Source organism: Sander vitreus, chromosome 21, assembly GCF_031162955.1.
Source record: "Sander vitreus isolate 19-12246 chromosome 21, sanVit1, whole genome shotgun sequence".
Taxonomy (NCBI): domain Eukaryota; kingdom Metazoa; phylum Chordata; class Actinopteri; order Perciformes; family Percidae; genus Sander; species Sander vitreus.
In genome coordinates, this window is record NC_135875.1 from 13,852,757 (window position 1) to 13,872,937 (window position 20,181).

A 20,181-nucleotide genomic window follows, 5' to 3' on the forward strand; every position below is an offset into this window, starting at 1 on the left:
CGCAGCAACGTCCAGCTGCAGTTTGGCGCCACTTAATCCTTAATTTTCGACCCCAAATATGGGCTAGGAATGTCCAGGATGACGTCGCGTGTCCGGGGAATGCGGTGTTTGTAACCACATTTATTTAACTACGCCTTCTTTCAGTCCGAGGTCCTGGTAGGCATTACACAGGAAGAGAGCCGTGTAGGAAAAAGAAACGGGACGCCCTCCTCTTATTCCTCCTCATCCCCTTCCTCCTCTTCCTCTTCTCTTGGCGGATAACGGTGTCCAAGAAGTTATTCAGGACCGACGCAGACAATAGCACCCAGACGAGTCTATCTTGCGGGCTTTGATACGCGTCCATCACTACTTATTAATGCTGTCCGCGAACGTATTGTGTCACTCAAAGAGGAAAACACTCGGCTAAAACATGGACGATTTGGGTAAGTGTTAGCGCAGCAACTGTTCTACTACATGTTGAGATATCTTAAGGGGGATCTTTAGGAGGGGTGGTGTGCCCAAACAGAGGAAATAATATATGTTTATTCTGGCAATCATAGTGGAATGGAATTTCCTTTTCTGTCCACAAGGACATGTGGGACTGTAATGTAAAGGGGATTTTATTTGCTTCCATAACATTTTAAGGCAGATAAAAGCAATGGCATATCTTTAAATAGTATATCTTACACCCTTTATATCAAAAACTGTGTATACAAGGTCTATTCTTATGATACCTACTATTCTGTTTACAGTTATTCTCTCTTCAGTGTGCTCCCATCCTTTGAGATTTTAAACATGTTTTGCATAATTGTGTTTTACCTTTCCAAGCAAACAGGCCACAAATGCACACATACTCACACAGGTAACACAAGGACTACATTAGTCTGTGTCTGCCAGACCGCCATTGAGTATTTTGTGCATGCCCTGCGAAATTCAATAAATGCTTTGTAAATTAGATTAAAAGGGATCCACAATGGTTTTCCCATCCATTCATATTAACAAGCCACGGATGGAGAGAAGCCACACAACATGACTGCTTCTGTTTTTTGATAAAGATGTTAGAGGAAGATGTCTTCTTTTTATTCAGAAGAACAACATTATGAGAAGCTGATTCTTTGTGTGTCGGAAAGGCCCTGAAATAGCCCAGGGCCATGCTGCTATTTCCAATAAAAAAAAAAAGCCACAGAGTTTTATGAAAATACAAAGGCATTTTGCCTCACCTGCCCATTTGCTCTCTCAGGAACTTTTGTTTCTTCGCTTCAGAATTAGGGGATTTATGCTTTACAAGCAATACTGGAAAGAATGGCTAAATGCAGCCAAGCACATCTGGGCACATCTGGATTGGATTGCACACGGAGAGGCCGAGTTACTGGGTGAGAGTTAAGTCAGGCGGTGGCCATGTTCGGGACACTCGGTTTATGCTGTTGTCTAATAATGTTGTAAGTTTGTGTTTCGAATCTGGCGAGGCTATTCGGTGAGAGAGACCGCTTGTTAGAGAAGCCTTTGGCCAAGACAAACAAGTCGACAGGCAGCTCTAAATATGGTCATAATTCCCATTGAGAGAAGTTCAGCTCCTTATAAGAGCAGTTTAGTGTGTGTGTGTGTGTGTGTGTAAGAGAGAGAGACAAAGAGACACACAGCAGGGAGGAGGAGGGCAAGTAGCATATGCACAAGTTTCTCACCACATGGTCATACCAGAAGTGTGAATAATCTGTGACAAAAGTGGCCGCAGGGATGAACTAATGCAGGGTCAACTGGTTATGTTCATCATGTCACACAACTGATCACCACAGATGTTCAACATCGATCGGCTCAATCTTCATCAAACATCCATGACATCATCATTCTACAAAAGCTACCAGAATCTGAGGTTCAGAGATTTGTTGTTGGCGATTTACAATTCCATTAAAACAAACAAAATGATGTGGTCTTCCGCACACGGTTATAGTTAAAGCTTTTTAACAAGGGACAGCACCTTATTAAAAACTCTGACTATAACCATGTGCTCCTGTCTGTTGAGGTAACTAGTGTTTAAAAAGATCTACCAGTAGATCAGTGATTCCCAACCAGAGCTACTTGTACCCCAGAGGGTACTTTTGTAATTGCCGGGGTGTATTATTCATTGTATTTAATAACCGACAAACTGCCGGCTATGATAAGCCGATTGCAAATTGTAAATTAATGTGTAGTATCGTATCAGCAGTGTGAAAGTCTGTGTAAAACCAGTGAAATTGAGCCAAAACAGCTGCCTCTCCTCTACAACTTAGAGTTTGTAATTATTCATGTTCAGCCCAGCTTTTACAAACTGCAGCTTTGCCTTTAGTCGCACATACATCGACTTGCCAGCACTAATTGAAGTCATGCAGCGGCTAACCCTTGAGCAAGTTTAGTTTCTGGACAGCTTCCACTTGGAGTGAGTGAGTGAGGTGGGGTGGAATGGAGTTAGATACTGTATCAGTTGCCAAACACTCTTCCTCCTTCGCTTCCTTTCCATACTGGCATGTCTTGAATTTGAATGCAGAAATATGTTTTGTGCTCTAATAACTTCAGTGTGCGTCGACGGATTTTCTCGGGTTTTGTGCAAAACTCTGCCTGTCCTGTCCTCTGACTGATGTCTGAGGACGCTCATTGTCCTTCATGTCGTGTATTGACGTGTGGGCTGGTATGCTGCTGCTGTATTAATGGTCACATAGGCTGTCTGTCTCTCCTTAGGAGTGCCTGAGCCACCTAACTACCCTCTCAGTCCTCGTATTGTTGTGTTTGGTACGTAACTGTATGTGCATGTGTTTGCATGTGTTTCATTGTGTCTGCCAGTAAGTCATTCATTTAACTTCTTATGTTCTGTTTTTATCTCCATCTGCACTGCATGCTCTTTAAATCCATTTCTTAACTCATATCTCTTTCTAGTTCCCTTTGATGCTTCATAAATAAACTTATAACACCACCAGGGACATTCATAAAGATATAGAGATACATTATGGGGTAGATAACTGTCTTTCATTCTCGTGAAAAACAACAACATTAAGCTAAATTGATTTGTAAATCTAACCAGACTTCCATCACTTTCATGCTGTTATGTGTTCAGCATCAGTTTCTTTCACCTCCCTCCCACCCAGATGCCCTCCTCGCTGATCTGGAGAACACTGGCTCTCCTCTAGCTCGGTGTCCTGTCCTGCTCACCTCTGAGCCTCCACAGAATGCTGACCCTGAAACCCAGGAGTCCGCCCAGACCCGGCCACCACCGCCCGCCTACACCCCACAGCAGGTAGACAACTAGCTGCCAGGGATGGAGTCATACCAATTTTCTCATTGCAGATTAGGTTTCCACTCTGATTTAGATCATTCTAATCATACTTAAACACTCTCAACTTTGGTTACAAATACTCTGTGAATTCATGCTGCTTTTGTAACATCTTGACTAAAAAGCTGGATCTGTTTTGTCTCTCAGACTGTTTCTGCTGCAATGAAATCCTCCCAAAACTCCAACCCAGACAAATTATACAGGTAAGAGTTTATATCACAGTATATTATCTGATATTATCTGGCTGCACATTTCTGTGAATTTAAGTTGGTTCTTCAGATTTTACATCAGAGAGAAAGTGACTCACTCAAGTCTCTCGTCGTGTTTGCATGGTGAAATATCTGACCAAGGTTTATCAGGAAACACATAAAAGAAAAAAATGTAAATTGTTTGTTTTCTACATTTGATATTTTGTATTTTGATCTAAAACCACTGGGAGTATTCAGCTGCTACATGACTAATTTCTGAACGGACAAAGTTCAAGACTCACCAATGAGTCTTGACAAAGTGACCACGAAGAAGCCAACCACATTAGTGACAGGGTGTTTCATAATCTGTTTTGCCTTTCTTACAGCACAGTGTGTAAACCACGCTCTCCCCGCACAACAGATCCTCCTCCGGCCTTCTCCTCCTCCTCGCTACTGGGAGGAGGTCTGAGTGAACTGGACCATCTTTTACAGGAGCTGAATGCCACCCAGTTCAACATCACAGGTTAGTGTGTGTGTGTGCTTTATAGCCCTGTGTTTAACTCCGAGGCAAATCTTTTCTTATATATGACCTTGTTTTTGTCATCAGATGAGATCCTGGCCCAGTTCCCTTCTTCTAAGAAAGATGAGAGGGACACGATTAAGGATAAGGCCATAACCTCCTCCAGGTACCAAATCGAATCAATCAAGTCGAATCTAAAGAATCGACAGAATTCGCTGCAATTCTAGTGAATGCAAAAAACTTACTGTAGAGTTTCCACAAGCAGGAGAGCTGTACGATCAACCATAAGATACATTAATTAATTAGAAAGTTTGAATATAATTAGATTGTGCAAACGCCATAATTATTTAACTATATTTGGTAACATTTTACAATAAGGTACACAAAAATGTAGGTAGTTACTGAGGAATGAATGAGTAATGGTTAGCTAATGAGTAGTTACTGATTGACTGGGATTCAAGCACTTATGATTAGTTACTGGTAAAGAGGTAGTTACTGTTACTCATTCATTTAACAGTAGCTACATTTTTGTAGCTACAATTTTGTGTACCTTATTGTAAAGTGTTACCCTATATTTAAACATTTTAATGACAAGGTGTGTATATTAATTACTAAAACAAAATATAATTCACAATGAATTGTGAAGTATGTTTGCAACATACATGTTTTCTACACCTATTCCAGGTCAGTTTTAGTGTCCACCAACTGATTTGCAGCAAGATATGAGTACGAAATATCCTGATTAGCTTTAAATGCAGGTCTGTTTTGTTACATTTTCAATGACAGATGGCTTGTTGAAATAGTTGCACATCCACATACATTTAGTTAACAACGGTAACAAAGTCCCAATTTGTTAAATCTCGGGCAGTATACAAGTAAAATCTGATGAAATAGTGTATTTTGTGGTTTTATTTAAAACAAGAATTATTTTTGTATCCTAGCTCTGCGAAGCCTTCAGCAACATCAGCCACACTGGAATTGGACAAACTGATGGCTTCTCTGTCAGACTTCAGAGTCCAGAGCACAGTAAGAGTCCACACAGCAGCATAAAAATGACAAAAATCAAAAAATGTTAGTGAATCCACAATTGTGCTCAGAATGTGTTTTTCTCCCATTCACTCCCAGCTATTCCAGGCTTTAACACAGCTCACACTGACTCATGGTTGGTTCATGAAGACGTTCACTTGACCGCATAATGACTTCACTGTAACTGTGCGGCCTGGCCACAGCACATGCCTCCTGGTGTAAACCAGTCACCAGATAGGGCCGAGGATGGAAATTAGTCTTGGTGGAGATATTTTCCTGCCTCAAAAATATCTTTAGATAGTTGGAAGTCAGAGCTACATTTGGTACCGTACATAATCCAGACATTCTTCCTTTTTAGTGAGTCTGTGTGCTAGCATGTGAGCAAAGGAAGTGGTTCTGTCGTTTTAGGTTTGTTTGGTTCCAGTGTGCAGTCCAGCTGTGGGTTATAAACAAGCGTGAGCATGAAGTTATGGGAACAGTGAGTTTTAAAAAGGAGCATTTCTCAATTGTATACTCTTTACTGTTATTACCAAATACCATACCACCATTTTGCTCTAGACTAAAATATTTTAACAACTATAAGATGGATTGTCATTATATTTTGTAGATTTCTGTTTATGTCCAAATACCAGCCAAGCTAATGGCATTTACCATAGTCTCCACTGTCTTACCACTGTCTCTTATGACAATTAATTTCAAACCAACTGCAGATTGATGATAAACTCTTGGAGAACTAAAATCACAAAGACAGATGTGCCATTCATCACTTTTTCTTTCTCTTCTCCCAGCCAGTTGCACCTGTCAATCCAGTGGTGATAGCACCACAGCAGCCCAGCGCCCCGCCGCAGGCCTCATCCGGCGGCTCATTGGACAGCATGCTGGGGCTACTTCAGTCAGACCTGAGCCGACAAGGCGTTCAAACATCCTCCAAAGGAAACTGTTCAGCTTGTCAAAAACCAGTCGCAGGACAGGTGAGTTATCAGAATTTGTCTATATTGTGATAGCTCAGTTTTGATAGTTAGAACCACATGTTCCAAAAATGATGTTAACTGGTGAAAGGTTGGACAGGACCTTGTTACTATAATCATCAAAGGATGCTGTTTATTAATCAACTTTTGACTGTTTCCCCGTGCAGGTGGTAACGGCTCTTGGAAAGGTGTGGCACCCAGAGCACTTTGTGTGTACCGAGTGTGAGACAGAGTTAGGCAGTCGCAACTTCTTTGAGAAGGATGGGCGGCCGTACTGCGAGTCAGACTACTTCACCCTCTTCTCCCCTCACTGTGCGCAATGCAACAAGCCCATTCTAAATGTGAGAAACTTGGTTGTACATGTGTCACATAAGTCAGAGCTTATTTTGACATGAAAAGCTCAAATTAATACCCCAACCCACCTAAAGCCATTTAACTTTTCATTCCTTTTGTTATTCAGAAAATGGTCACCGCTCTGGACAAGAACTGGCACCCAGAGTGTTTCTGCTGTGTTAAGTGCAGCCGGGCGTTTGGAGAGGAAGGTAATGGGCGGCACACACTGTATCCTGTCTGGGTTCAACACACAACTGTTAACAGTGAACGTCCGCTGGGTCATACTTACGTACAACCCTTAAAAAGCTCTGCATGCTCTTCATTTTAAGGTTATAATCCGTCCCAGTGTTTGTAAAAGTTCTGTGTATGACCCCTGGGGGCTCTGTAACCTTGCTTTTAACAGCTGCTAACCCCCCTTAAACATCTCATTTGTGTGGTTTTCAAAGGATTAATGTTGTGATGTAAATTTGAATCCACCCTGCCAAGAATTCAGGGGAAACACTGAATAATTTGCATTAAAATGGCCACATTTAAAGCAGAACATGCTTTTAGACAATACACAATGTCAGGCTTTAAAAACTCACATCAGTAAAACCTTAAACCATTATGAATAGATTAAAGTTTTATGTTCCACAGACCAGAGTCACATGGAAAGGTTTTAGACAGTGTTTTTTTCCCCAGCATCTTCTAGCTAATTTATCATTCATCAAAGAAAGTCTTGTAACTTGAACTGTGTAAAACTGTGACTGTATCTTTTGCAGGTTTCCATGACCGTGAGGGCCAGCAGTACTGCCAGCAGTGCTTCTTGACTCTGTTTGCTTCCCGCTGTCAAGGCTGCAGCCAGCCCATCCTGGAAAACTACATCTCAGCTCTCAACTCTCTCTGGCACCCACAATGCTTCGTATGCAGGGTGAGTGCTTCTCTGTGGGGTTTGAGGGCCGAGTCAATGATAATGTCTGTTGTTGCATTTGGCAAACAGCTGCACGGTGTGTAGCACAACAGTTTGATCCATGGGGTGTTATGGTTGCAGTTCTTATAGACTTATTCTGAGAAAAAGTCAGGTCCAACTTAAAGCTTTAGTGCATAACTTTTTGATATTAATGAACATCCGTTGCCATTGCCAAATGAGTTGCTACAAAGCTAATTAAGACTATCAGCTCCACACAACTCCGTCTGTATTTCTCAGTATGACTATGCTCAAAAGATTGTGGCGTCCGGTAACTTTCCCGCACAGAAACTCAAGTGACGATAATTACCTTTTCTGAAGAGTCCATCATGTTTTTTTAATCCTCCGTGTCCTCCTTGGCTACTAGCAACTGAATGGAGGAGGGGTGCGCAGTCACGGAAGGCTTGTATCATGTGGACGCACCGACAGTTTTGTTGTCATTACTTAGATACCGCCCTCATGAAACTACGCACTATTGCTTTAAAGTGCAAGTCCCAAAAGGACTTACCATCTCCAACAGAAAACACTGTTCACAAACTGCTCCAAACAGCTCTATTGTAGTCCAGCCTTTACTTCTGTGACGAACATGCGTCACTTTGTAACACATGTTATAATGCTCGCCTAGCTGCTAGCATGGCACTCCCTCAGACTAGCTAGCAGTACTTACTGCGCATGTGCGACTCCCAACAAAGATGGAACAGAAGTGAGATACCTCACTCTGTAGGTAAAACAGAGAGCTCAACACACAGGGTGAAAAGAGGAGCTGCAGCAATGTGCAGTACAACAAATACATGGTGTTTTCTGAAAATTAAACCACATAAACCTATTCTGGTACAACCTCTAAATACAATTATGTACCTGAAAATGAGCATAATATGAGCACTTTAAAGGTACTGTGTGGAGTTTTCTTGTAAACAAAAAAAGTTTACATTCAGTCTGTATCCTTAAAGTCATTTACACATGTTGAATGTATTTCCTTTCTCATTAAACATCTGCAAAGCTGATTTAAAAAAATAAAATTGAAACCTTTGTTTTTTGCATCTATGTTCTTATCGCTAGCAGTCTTCTTCAGTGCTTTTGTTGGCACATTGCTGGCGTATGTTGATCAGTGGATTTTCATGTGTGTGCATGCATGAGACAAACAAAACAGCGACCCACTCATAAAAAACTGATCCATAGCGCTACTAGAGGTCCGTGCTCAGTCTGATCTCAGACTGTGTTTGTGGTGTGTGTAGTCTATATCGATGATGTTTCATTTACGGGATTGTTCCGGTGTTGCCTGAGGTTCCACCAGATGTCCCTCATTTTCGGCCAGATGTCCTTCGCCTTACGCTTTCTTTGTATTAGCATTATAAACTCTGGTCGATTCGGGAAACATCCTCCGAGCTAGAATCGACAATCAAATAATTCTTTATGTTTTAGTAAAATTCTCATTACACACTTGACAGCCATTTTAATTCCAGAGCTCGCCTTCTTACGCGCACATTCCACCAAAACAAGTTCCTCTATGAGGCTATTTTGCTGAGGCACTGTACATGTGTCCGGTGCTTAACGCCACCCAAGTCGATTGTGATTGGTTTAAAGAAATGACAATAAACCAGAGCATGTTTTTCTCCTATTCTGGAATGTTGTGTGAACTAGCCAGACCGTCCTCCGCTGCACTGTGGAGGAAGGTCTGGCAATGCGAGACTAGTGGTGTGTGTAACTGTGTGAGCAGGGTGTTCCTGTTCTCAGTAAAACTACTATGCTCTAAAAAAAAAAAAAAAGAAGAATATTCTCAAAGAATTATGTCATGAGAAAGTTGTCATTTCACATGGCAACTGTCTAATTACAGTTCCATGAGTCAGGGCTCTCTGCTGTGACTGAATCTCACTGCGTCTCTCTTCTTCAGGAGTGCTACAGCCCCTTCGTCAATGGCAGCTTCTTTGAACATGAGGGTCAGCCGCTGTGTGAGGCCCACTACCACCAGTCCCGCGGCAGCATGTGTCAGGCCTGCCAGCAGCCGATCCTGGGCCGCTGCGTCACCGCCATGGGGGCCAAATTCCACCCCCACCACCTTGTGTGTCACTTCTGCCTGAAGCCCCTGAGCAAAGGCTGCTTCAAGGAGCAGGAGAACAAGCCCTACTGCCACCCCTGCTTTATCAAACTCTTTGGTTGAGGACACAGGACTTTGCATCCCCCTCCTCTTCCTCTGGGTCACCAAAGTGAAGAAGCTGTATGACTCTGAGTTCTCAATTTGTTTGTTTTTTACTGCGGGAATGAGGGTGGAGCTGGTCTCTTTCTTGGTTTTAAGACCATAAGAGTTGATAGAGGGAGGGGAATAAAAAGAGAATCATGCAACCCAACTCATTTATGTTTATTTCACAATAAAAGTGGACTGCATTTTGACTGGTAGTATGAAATGTAACTCTAGTTAGACAGATATTAAATAATGCCAAATGATTTTGTCTTGTATGTAAATTCTTTACATACTGTATTGATTCAAATTGAATATTGAAAATTGAATTCTTTTGCCAAAGGTAGAAACGAAACAGTATATGGAGGGCAAATCTACTGTTTCAGTTCAGTGAAAGACTTGTACTGTTGTGCAAAAAAAAAAAAGAAAAATCCCCATTAATATATTTGCTTTATATTGCAAAAAGTGCCACAGCAATTGCATTTATATATTGTATGCTGACTGCTATATACTGTAAGGTTTGTGTCCGCTCTCATGTGTTTAATGTCAGATATTTTCAATTATTCTTTCACTATTGCTCTATGCAGATTGCCAAAAACAATTCCAAAGAATAAAATAAAGGAGAACACAACTTCATGGTATGCTGTTTTAATGGGTGAATGAATCAAAAGATCAACTGTGAAATGTGAGAAATGTTTCTTCATAATTAAATCAAGCAACTTAATTTCAAGTCTACACATCCCTAAAAAGAAGAACGTGTATCCCCCTATAAATTTTGCTGGGAAATAATAACCTCCTCCATATTCACCAAGGTTATTAGACATGATCTGAAGCATATACAAAAAAAATACTTGATGGTAGCGCAGAGACTGTGCATTATAGGGTATACAGTCTACGTGTATACCCTTAGCACGACACTGCTGTAGAAAAATGTTTGACCACTAGATGTCCCTGTTCGCTCACCGCTTTGAGCTCGAGCTTAACTATTTTAAAATCAATGTCTGCATCCTGTGCTGAATGTGTCCAAAGTTAACAACATGAAAAATAAAATAAATAAACAAATTCGAAAACCACATTCAATATTCATAGACTGTAAGCAAATGTTTAGAGTTGAGGTGACAGCGTGTTGACGTGTGCACGCCTCCTCTGCAGCTCACAGGTGAGTTAATTTAAAAGTTAATGAGCCTCCCTCGCTGTCTGACAAGAGAAAGCAGGTAACCTTGCGGAGGAAGAAAGTCACCGTAATCCGTCGGCGTCAAATGTGAAAATAAATAGAAATTGCACAATGAGTGAACAGCAACAAGTAAGTCAGTAAAATGTAGCTGCTTTTTAATGTGTGAATGTTGTATTGAGCGAGCTGCCGGTCTCAGTTTGGGGCGTACACGGCGTGCTAACAAGCTAAAAGGTATTAATTGCATGCTAAATAAGCATATGGGTCTGATGCCATAAAATAATATTAACAACTTAATTTCAAGTTTACACATCCATCTCACTTTGCTGAGATGGCTGTGAAAATGGGTGCGGAAAACTTAAAAAGAGAACCGTGACTTTCTAGACAGAAGTTAGCATTCTACTGCTTGTTTTTGAAGGTTTCTTCTCAGTGTGTCTGGCTTCTTTGTAGTCATGAGATATTTTATTATTAGAGTTAATAGAGGGAGGGGAATAAAAGGAGAATCATGCAACCCAATTAATTTGTTTATTTCACAATAAAAGTGGACTGCAGTTTGAAATATAACTAGTTACTAGTACAAAATGATGCCAAATGATTGTCATGTAGGCATGTAAATCCTTAACATAAAATAAAAAAAAAAAGAAAGTGGGATACTGTGATTTTTCTAGACAAATGTTAGCATTTTCCTGTTTGATTATGAAGGTTTCTTAGTGTCTCTTGGCTTTTTTGTAGTCCTAATATATTTTAACCCCACAGGAGGCTGAAAAGGTGTCTCAGCCTCAGTGGCCTGAGAATGGAGGAGATTGGAGTGATGGAGAGGATGGGACAAATATGGACTGTGGGCTTCTTCAGGCCATGGCTGAGGAAGATGAGGAGATAAACGTCTACAATGAGGAGACGTTTGGAATGGGTCTGTAGTTGTTACCCCTTAACCTTTTCCATAATTTCCCAGCTAAAATAAATATACTCCTTGTTCTCAGATGGGGCAACAGGCCTGTCCGCTCCTGCAGCAGGTGTACTGATGGAAAAACCCCAAAAATGAGAAATGAAATTGCTTTTTTTGCTACAGCATACATGTGCTCTGTAAATTACATGTCATGTGTTCTTTGAGCAAAAAATCTGAAACCAAAAGGGAAGATGATTATATTTGGTTTCATGATGGCACTTCCTTATCATTGGTTATCGATCTATGTAGATGGAGACCTTCGATACAGCCAATCAAATCTTGCATAAAGCAGTGATGTCAGCGTGGGCTGGGCAATATGTAGATATATGAGAATAGATATTGTCTTAAATTTTGAATATTGTGATATGACACTTTTCCTGGTTTTTAAAGGCTGCATTACAGTAAAGTGATGTAATTTTCTGAACTTACCAGACTGGTCTAGCTGTTCTCCACTTAGTCATTATATCTACATTACTGATGATTATTTATCAAAAATCTCATTGTTTAAAGCACCAGTTGTATTTGATATTGTCCATATCGCCCAGCTCTACATCAGCCCTCTATTATAGATAGAGCGGATGTCCCACTGAGCCAGACAGCAGCCTGCTACACAACACACGAGCCACAGACTTTAAACATGAACCACATAAGCTTTCCTGCTAAAGTCTGATCTAACTTACCAACATGAACACACGTCTTGATCTGCATCTTCAATTGTTGAACGAGTAACTAAATAAGCATTCACCTGGAAAAAGTGCACTATGAACGTCAGTTTGTGGGTTAGAGAGCCTATTAGCTGCTCAGCTGCGTCCACAAACGTCACTTGGGGTCCGGTTAGATGCTGGTGTGGCTCCAGCCAGCTGAGAAGAAAAGGAGCATTTCTGATAATTTCCCAAATACCTAGTCCTTTTTTTATATATATATATATATATATATATAAAATAAACTTAACAATACATGTAAAAACATGTTGACATTGACTAAAAAAGGGGTTGAGTAAATGTTATTTCAGATGGACTGCTGATAATTTATATTTCTAAGCCTAACAATCTGTGATCTTCATTTATCCCAAAGAACATAAATTGGTGTTTTTTACCAGGCACCCAGGAAGTGTGCTGGGCTTTGAAGCTAATTGAACATAGCGGCCAGTGGAATGACAACTCCTGGCCTGTCGCATGATGCCCAAAAGGACTTTTTCCCATAAGTTTACATGGCGAAAGACATGTCTGTAAATCGGTAGATCGATGCGATGATTTTTTTTTTTTAGCAGCACAATCCCTGCGAAATAACTTGTTTCACTATCAAAATTTGATCCATTCGGTCCGATAACATTTGGATAGTCTAGAAGAGCCCCACAATTAAATCATTTAATCCCCATTCAAGTTAGCAGAGCGCTAAACTGGAAGTAGCAGACTCACTCTGCAGAGGTCTCAAGTACGCCTGCTTTATCGGCCGCACAATGCGAAAGTAGTGCCAATCATCACTTACAGTGTGAAAAGACGAAAGCTTCCTCAGACGGTATTTCTACATGTATCTGTATTGTAGATCTTGATGCACACAAGACCACACAGGACCCCAGCAGCGGCGGCCTCCTTCAGTTTCGAGAGCCACCGCCTCCACCATTAACAACAGCACCACCACCTCCACCAGACCCCAAACCATCATCCCGCCACAGCTCCCTCTCCCCTCCCAGACAGAGGCCACAGTATCTGCCCCGGGCTCCCCCAGGGCAGCGTGGCAGAGGTAGGGGACAGAGAGGAGGGCTGGGCAGGGGGCAGATGTTTGAAGACCCAGCTGTGATGAGGATAGTGGAGGGGCGACCAAGCCTCAAGGTAATGCAGAATAATTGTCTGAAATGTGGGATTTCACAGCTCACCTCATTGCAGCTTGTCCTCATTTTGATCTTTTTGCTTTTTAAGAGTCTTGACAGTGCCATAGTGGACTGTGGAAATGCCGTGCACCAGAAAACTTTTGAGGATGATGTAAGTGTGAACTTTTTTGTCGCACCGTTAGTACTGCTAATGTTTCCTTTCATTGCTTGAAAACAATTTATTTTTCTCTTTAGTATATGGCACCCTCTTCCAGAAAGACTACAAGAATCTCAGGATCAATACTTCAGGTTAACATCACTAAACACATGTTAAAATTTGTGTGACAGTGGGTTACCTAAACAGTTTTTTATTCTGTTTCTCAGGACAATGCTATAGTGTGTGTGATTGATGGTCACAGAGGCAGAGGTCAGCACCTGACCTCCAACTTCATGGATTTGCCGTATCCTGTCTCTCCCTTCAGGGACAGGAGAGGGGAACCCAGAGGATCCTACTCCAGAAGACAGTTCGGCCAAAGAAGCCCCTCTCAGGTAGAGGATTCATCTTACAACATAATCATTTATTTTAAAGGAATAGTTAGACATTTTGGGTTTGAGAAGCTTGATACACCTCATGTCTGTATGATTTTAAAATGAACCTGTAAAGCTCACCAATTACCATGTTGTATCATGTTTGTTGAATCAATCCATACAAAGCATGTGTAACTATGACACGGTGACTTCCTATAGTTTCATCTCTACTGTGAGGTTGTCAGGCAACCAGTGGAGACTCGACAAAATCACTGCACCCGTCCAAGAGTCTGGCTCTTAAGTCCTTGGGGATTACCCCAATTTGTCGTTTGTTTTAATAGATTAAACAAATTAGGTATTGCATGTTATTTGGTGAGCCTTAGAGGTGCTGGTAGGCAGATTTTGTTGTGGACAGAGCCAGATTAGCTTTTTGCAGTCTTTATGCTAAGTTAACCGGCTGCAGGCTCCATTTACATGTTTACTCTACAGACATGAGAGTGAATCCATCTGCTCGAATGCATATCAACCAAAAGGAAATGTACTTCCTAAAATGTTAAATGATTCATTTAAACCAACACATTGTCTGTCAGGTGTTGCATGTCAAATTCCCTCTTTGAATGTTAGTTTTTTTTTTTCCTTGCAGATGCATGCATCCATTGTACCAGGATCACCCATCTTCTCACGTCAGCCGTTAACCCCACGGCAACATTACAATCAGGTTATTCAATACTAAATGAGACCTATTTTGATACATTTAAAACAATAGTAAATGTATTCATGAAGAGTTGAGTAAATCTGCTTGTTTATGTCCTGACTCATGATGTTGTCCTGAATCAGATAGGGGGCTTCAGGTTTCCTATGAACCGGCCTTGCCCCTCCACTCCTCAGTCTCTCACTCCTAAGATGATGCAACTTCGCTTTGGTACCAACTCACCAAGGCCGTCCTCCTTTTACAGCCCCTCGTCCAATCCATTGCAGCATTTCAGGTGTGTCATGATCTTGTGTATTTCACAGGAATGTTTGATCTGTAGCCTGAAATATTTGTCAGCAAAGGTTTCTGAGTATCAAGTATATTTATGACTTGGCAGTCTTGTTATCCCTCATGAGTATATAAAACTCTTCATTGACCTGACATTTATACATTCCCTGGCATAAATGTGTGTATTTACACGGTAAAGTTAGAGAAATGGATAGCTGAACTTTCTGGAGATAAAAGATGCAGTTGTACATACCCAAAACAGATCCTTCATGTAAAGGATAAAGCAGAGTAGTAATTTTACTGGAGGCCTAAGCATAACCTACTTTGGCATGAAAGTACATGACTGATGATGATGTAGGCTATGCACTCATCTAAAAGTGCAAGTTAACAATGAAGATGGACAGAATGATGGAAACATCTAAAAAAAACTGTACAATACATTAACTGCAATTAATCAAAATTTTAATCGCGATTATGATTTTGGCTCCTAATGATCACAAAACAATCAAAAGAAGAAATTATTTTGCACATTACGTTTTGCAAGTAAACTCTTATTTTGTCTTGTGTTCTGCATGAGAAAAAAAAGTTCAAACAGGAAAAGTATTTAGGGATTTTTTTTTTTTTCATAATCGAGCAGCCCTTCAATACAGTAGTTTATCCTGATTGTTGGATCTGTTAAAGGGTAATGAAGAGCTGGCGTGAACCAAGCTACAATGTTTTTTGTTTTTTCCTACCGACCGGCTGATTGTTACTAAAAGTGTCTGACAACATTATAGATCTCAGGACATGACTTTGTCCGAAGACAGCGGTGTGGAGAGTGAAACGCGAGATGAGAAAAAGGCGTTCATGTAGTCTGTTGTTTCGGAGTAGGCTACAGAAAGTATAGGCTCCTGTTGATTTTTAATGTAATGGCTCAATATTAGTGCTGTCAGTTAAACGCGTTATTAATGGCGTTAACGCAAACCCATTTTAACGGCGTATATTTTTTTTATCGCGAGATTAACTTTCTTTTTGGCCAAGCAAACACTTTTTTCCACATGCTGTTGCAACAACTAGTAACGTTAGAAAAACTACAACACCACACCGGATCTAGTTAGACCGGAAACAAAACGGGCCCGCCTGCACTTGTTTGGGCTTGCAAGCTTCTATATATATGTCAATGCTTGCGAGCCGGCCAAGGAGTATACGTTTTGAGTGGATGGTGAGTGCGAGACGCAGAAGTGGATGCCAATAAGATTCTGAACAGAAAGTTTACTTTTTAAAAAGTTGTCAAGGGGGACCGTAGTTTCACGCATACACAGCCTGTACGACACGGAGAAAGCAGCCCAACTGGAACTGCTGCATAGTGCTGCAAACGCTGTCTCATTAACCGGTGATCACTGGACGTCAGTGAGTAATCAAAATTATTTTGAAGTTACTGCACACTATATTGACTATGTATATCAGCATACGGTTTTAGGACTGTTTGTATCGTTTTTTTGACTTTTTGTCATTTGGGACATTGTCCACCCCCTTTGCTGTCCAGGAGAATGGTTACATTCCTTAATAGAAAAACGTAAAGGTTACAAATGTCCTGCTGTGGCATCTGGTTTTTGGACCATTTAGTTTGTACTGTTAGTGTTACATCTCAGTTAGGTACTTGTAGGAATTGTGCAATAATGACAGATTCACACGTTTCTTTTGTTTACAGTAAATAAAAAAAAAATAAAAATGCACATCTTAGTTCAGAAAGTAACTTTCTTTGCATTAATTTGATTCCCAATTAAGATACACTGGTAAGAATTGCTTTCCATTGTTAATATGTACTTTTAAATTAATTTTAAATTTAAAAATGAATCGTTTAACAGCCCTACTCAATATTTAAATGATTTCGACAGTTGGGGAAAAAAAGGTAGTTACCCTTTAGTAGCAAATCTGGGCTGGTTTCAATACCCAACTTTCTCAGTTTTATCATGAGATAAACAACAATGTTGTCATAGTGCAAGTCCTATGTTTCCAACTGTATGCATTGAGAAACTGTTAATTTGGCATCAAGATAAATTGGGTGTTTGGGCTGCACGATATGAGAATATCTAATCGTGATTATTTTGACTAATGTGATTATAATTCACGATCACATTTGCATTATTTTCATTGAAAAATATAATTGTTTTTTTTGTGGATCTGTACCAAACAAAGATGTTAAGTCTGTAGAATTCTGCACCACAACAACACTTAATTCAAAATGGTATTTTGACAGATATTTAGCCTTAAATATTTCACCTCCTGCTGTTTAAATATTGCACTGGTCCATTTTGTGATTTATTATTATTTTTTTGGATCAATTGTGAAACCCTAATCGGTGTCTTTACTCTATGACTATGTTCATGTTAAGGAGCACAACATCATATTAACATGGAAACTGAGTGTTGAATGCATCCATGGTGCTTTTAAATGTGAAGTTATCTGACCCACAGGTACCCGGGTCCTGTCACCCAGCTCCACCCACAACATAAACGACTACTTAGTCAAAAACGACGCATATACCAAAGGTTGGTGCTACATCTTTTGAAGATTCTGAACTTGTTTTTTTCATATTCAGCATGTTATGAAAAAGGAAAAGATACGATATGACTGGTTTGTAGAAAACCAGAGGACTGGGATCCTTACTGTAATTTCATGACGACCAAAGAGAAGGAGTGGATCACCAAGCTGCAGATGATTCAGCTGCAAAGTGAGAATCCATACCATGAGGATTACTATTACCAGGTAAGAAATCTTTGCGCTAGTGTCTTCATCATTCATTGTAGCTTTTAAGCCAGATAACCAACCTTTGCTCATTTATTTACTATTTTATGTATGAGAAAAGCCAATTCTAGAGTACATGACCAAAGCCTGAGCATTTCATGGCTAGCATATTGAAACTTTGTCATAGGAGTACTATCGACGAATAGAAGCTAAGATGGCAGAGGAAGAGCTTGGCATAAGAAGCAGGAGGGAGCCACCCAAGCTCACCACACCTTACATCACGAAAACTGACGCTTACGCCCCAGGTTTTTATCTCGTCACCTTTTCATGCCATTGGACCACATTATTTTGCATTTGATTTGCCTAGAATGGTTCCTGTTGTGAAAGCAAGGTTGTATTTCCACTGGGGAGAAATCCTATTTTTCTTGCCCTCACTTTTTATTTTTTCTCTGAACATTCCTTTGTGACTGTCCGGCCACCACAGTTCATATTAGAGAAGACCTGAGTTGATAAAATGTTGATTTATTACCTTGCGTACAAAGCAATAAGTTTTATGAGCAACTTTTTTATTTTATTTTTTTCAGGTTAAAAAAATATTCTATTTTCATGCAGTTAATATTCTCCTTAAAATATGCCTTTGTTTTCATATTTTTGAAATTGTATTTACTTCATTGTGTCCGCCCCACTTCTGAATCCAAACCTACACTGTGTGTGAGCGGGTAATGTAACATCTGTATCTACTCAAGTTTGCAGTGCTGTACGTGGTTTTTCTTCAACTATAAAATTCTTTGCTCTTCCAGTGGTGCACATTGAAGGCTCTTTGGGTCAAGTTGCTGTGTCCACATGTTACTCTCCTCGCCGTGCCATCAGCGCAGTTAATGCAGTTCAGGCTCAGGGTCCACTTGAGGTGACTGTTTTTTTTCTTCCAATTTATGGCATCTTAAGTGTATTAATCTGCCTTCCTGCATACTGACAATTATTTCCACATTACAGGAACAGAAATGCATCCGACAACAGCGGTTAGAGGTCCTCAGCAAAATAGAAAAGGTACCTGCTGCTTGCTTGTTTTGATGCAGCGAGGTGCATTTTATTTACCATCTCCACTTCCCTGCAGTTGTTCATGGTTCTGTTGGAGGTTGAAGAGACTGAGAGGATGAAAACCACAGTCTTGTCTGAAGCAGAAGAAAGAAGGTTGACTGAGAAGTCACAGGAGAAAGTGGAGCACATCTACTTCCAGCTTCAACATCACAATCCCCTGTGAGTATACACTCCCTGCCTCCGGCTAGAAGTGATGCATATTGTGTTTATATTGCTTGTTTAAAAGTACAATTTTAATTTGTCTATTTCCTAATGAAGCTATACCATTATAGTTAATATTTTGATGAATATTGAATTTTCTCATGTTTTGATATAGAGATTCAGGAGTGGAGTTTCTTCCTTTCCTGCTGGTCTCAAAAGGCAAAAAGCTACTTGCCCGTCTGCTCCCATTTCTGAAACATGATACTACACTGAAAATCTTGAGCATTGTGACCTCTAACCTTCCTACGCTTATGAGCAGAGATCCAGAAGAGGTAGGGTAGTATGCTCCATTTGGCTCAGCAGCACAAAGACCGAGTAAATGCATGTTTTGGGTAATTGTTGTTGTGAATAATCTTATCGTCCTCATATCCTCTTTTTAGGCCCTTCCAGTGCTCTACCCGCCTCTTCGAAATGCAATTGGAGGCCTGACGTTCAGTCAGCTAATTGGTGTCCTTAAAGATTTGACATCATCGGAGTCTTTGACGACATACGAGTCCCTCACGCTGACATGTCAGAACAAGGTCTGTGCTTTCTGTTGCTCATTGGCTTTTTATTTTTTTGCAGGGAACCTTTGTGATTTCTCATTAATTTATTTTCCTTTTCAGTTTGGACTGTCCTTGCTGTATGCTCTTCTCTCCCAAGGAGAGAAGCTTCTGTCCTCAGGTGTTCCTCTAGAGCCCAGCATTGGCGACTTTGAGTCCTGGTGAGGATTTTAGAGCTAATATTCAATGACGGCAGATCATTTTAACATCCTTTTTATAAGATCTTGGCAGTAGTGTTCCTGTTGTCTTTTAGGACTGACACAATATTCCAGGTGGCAGGACAGCTGTCCCAATGTTCACTGGTGGAGCCGCTGCTCCTGCCCTCAAACCTGCTCACTCTCTTCTGCCGTTACCTGGACAAGCGCACTGTTCATCAGCTGAAGAGCAACATTGAGTAAGTCCTTTTTTTATACATGTTTTGATACAAGAGGAGCCAATTTTCACACTGTATGCAAATAAATGTTTAATTTGTTTGGACATAGACCTAAATATCATAATCAAATATCTTTATTTAGGTCTACAACCGGATTCCTGGCTCTTGCATCTTAAGGTGGACGTAAGCTAATGAGACGCTCAGCTAATGACCAGGTTGTATTGAGCACTAGAGTTGAAGGGGCAGAAGCATAGCCCTGACAAAAACTCCTCAGTGTTCATTAGTAACAGAAGAATGTATTGTACAAAATGCTTTGATTATTATTTTTCCCTGTCCCTCATCCCTTCACATTTTTGCACACTCAAACTG

General features: G+C 40.5%; 2 protein-coding genes across 3 annotated transcripts; both read left to right on the forward strand.

Annotated features, from left to right (window-relative positions):
• Window positions 1-10,073, forward strand: LOC144536794 (transforming growth factor beta-1-induced transcript 1 protein-like). Of its 2 annotated transcripts, XM_078280073.1 has the most exons (12): window positions 1-422; window positions 2,692-2,742; window positions 3,096-3,244; window positions 3,428-3,483; window positions 3,855-3,991; window positions 4,076-4,154; window positions 4,930-5,014; window positions 5,803-5,985; window positions 6,150-6,323; window positions 6,443-6,524; window positions 7,077-7,225; window positions 9,153-10,073. In XM_078280073.1, exons 1-12 carry the CDS (start codon window positions 410-412, stop codon window positions 9,417-9,419), a joined length of 1,425 nt encoding a protein of 474 aa, XP_078136199.1. In that variant the 5' UTR covers window positions 1-409; the 3' UTR covers window positions 9,420-10,073. The 2 variants fall into 2 exon arrangements, with proteins under 2 accessions (XP_078136199.1, XP_078136200.1); XM_078280074.1 differs by lacking the exon at window positions 2,692-2,742 and having other exon boundaries at window positions 9-422.
• Window positions 10,074-10,722: 649 nt separating this feature from the next.
• Window positions 10,723-20,181, forward strand: patl2 (PAT1 homolog 2). The gene is made up of 19 exons (XM_078279961.1): window positions 10,723-10,740; window positions 11,365-11,518; window positions 13,100-13,386; window positions 13,474-13,536; window positions 13,620-13,673; window positions 13,749-13,913; window positions 14,536-14,610; window positions 14,730-14,878; window positions 17,328-17,402; window positions 17,496-17,619; window positions 17,786-17,903; window positions 18,399-18,505; window positions 18,592-18,645; window positions 18,713-18,855; window positions 19,013-19,169; window positions 19,278-19,418; window positions 19,503-19,600; window positions 19,693-19,833; window positions 19,955-20,181. The coding sequence occupies exons 1-19, from the start codon at window positions 10,723-10,725 to the stop codon at window positions 19,986-19,988; spliced, it is 2,157 nt and encodes a 718-aa protein (XP_078136087.1). The 3' UTR covers window positions 19,989-20,181.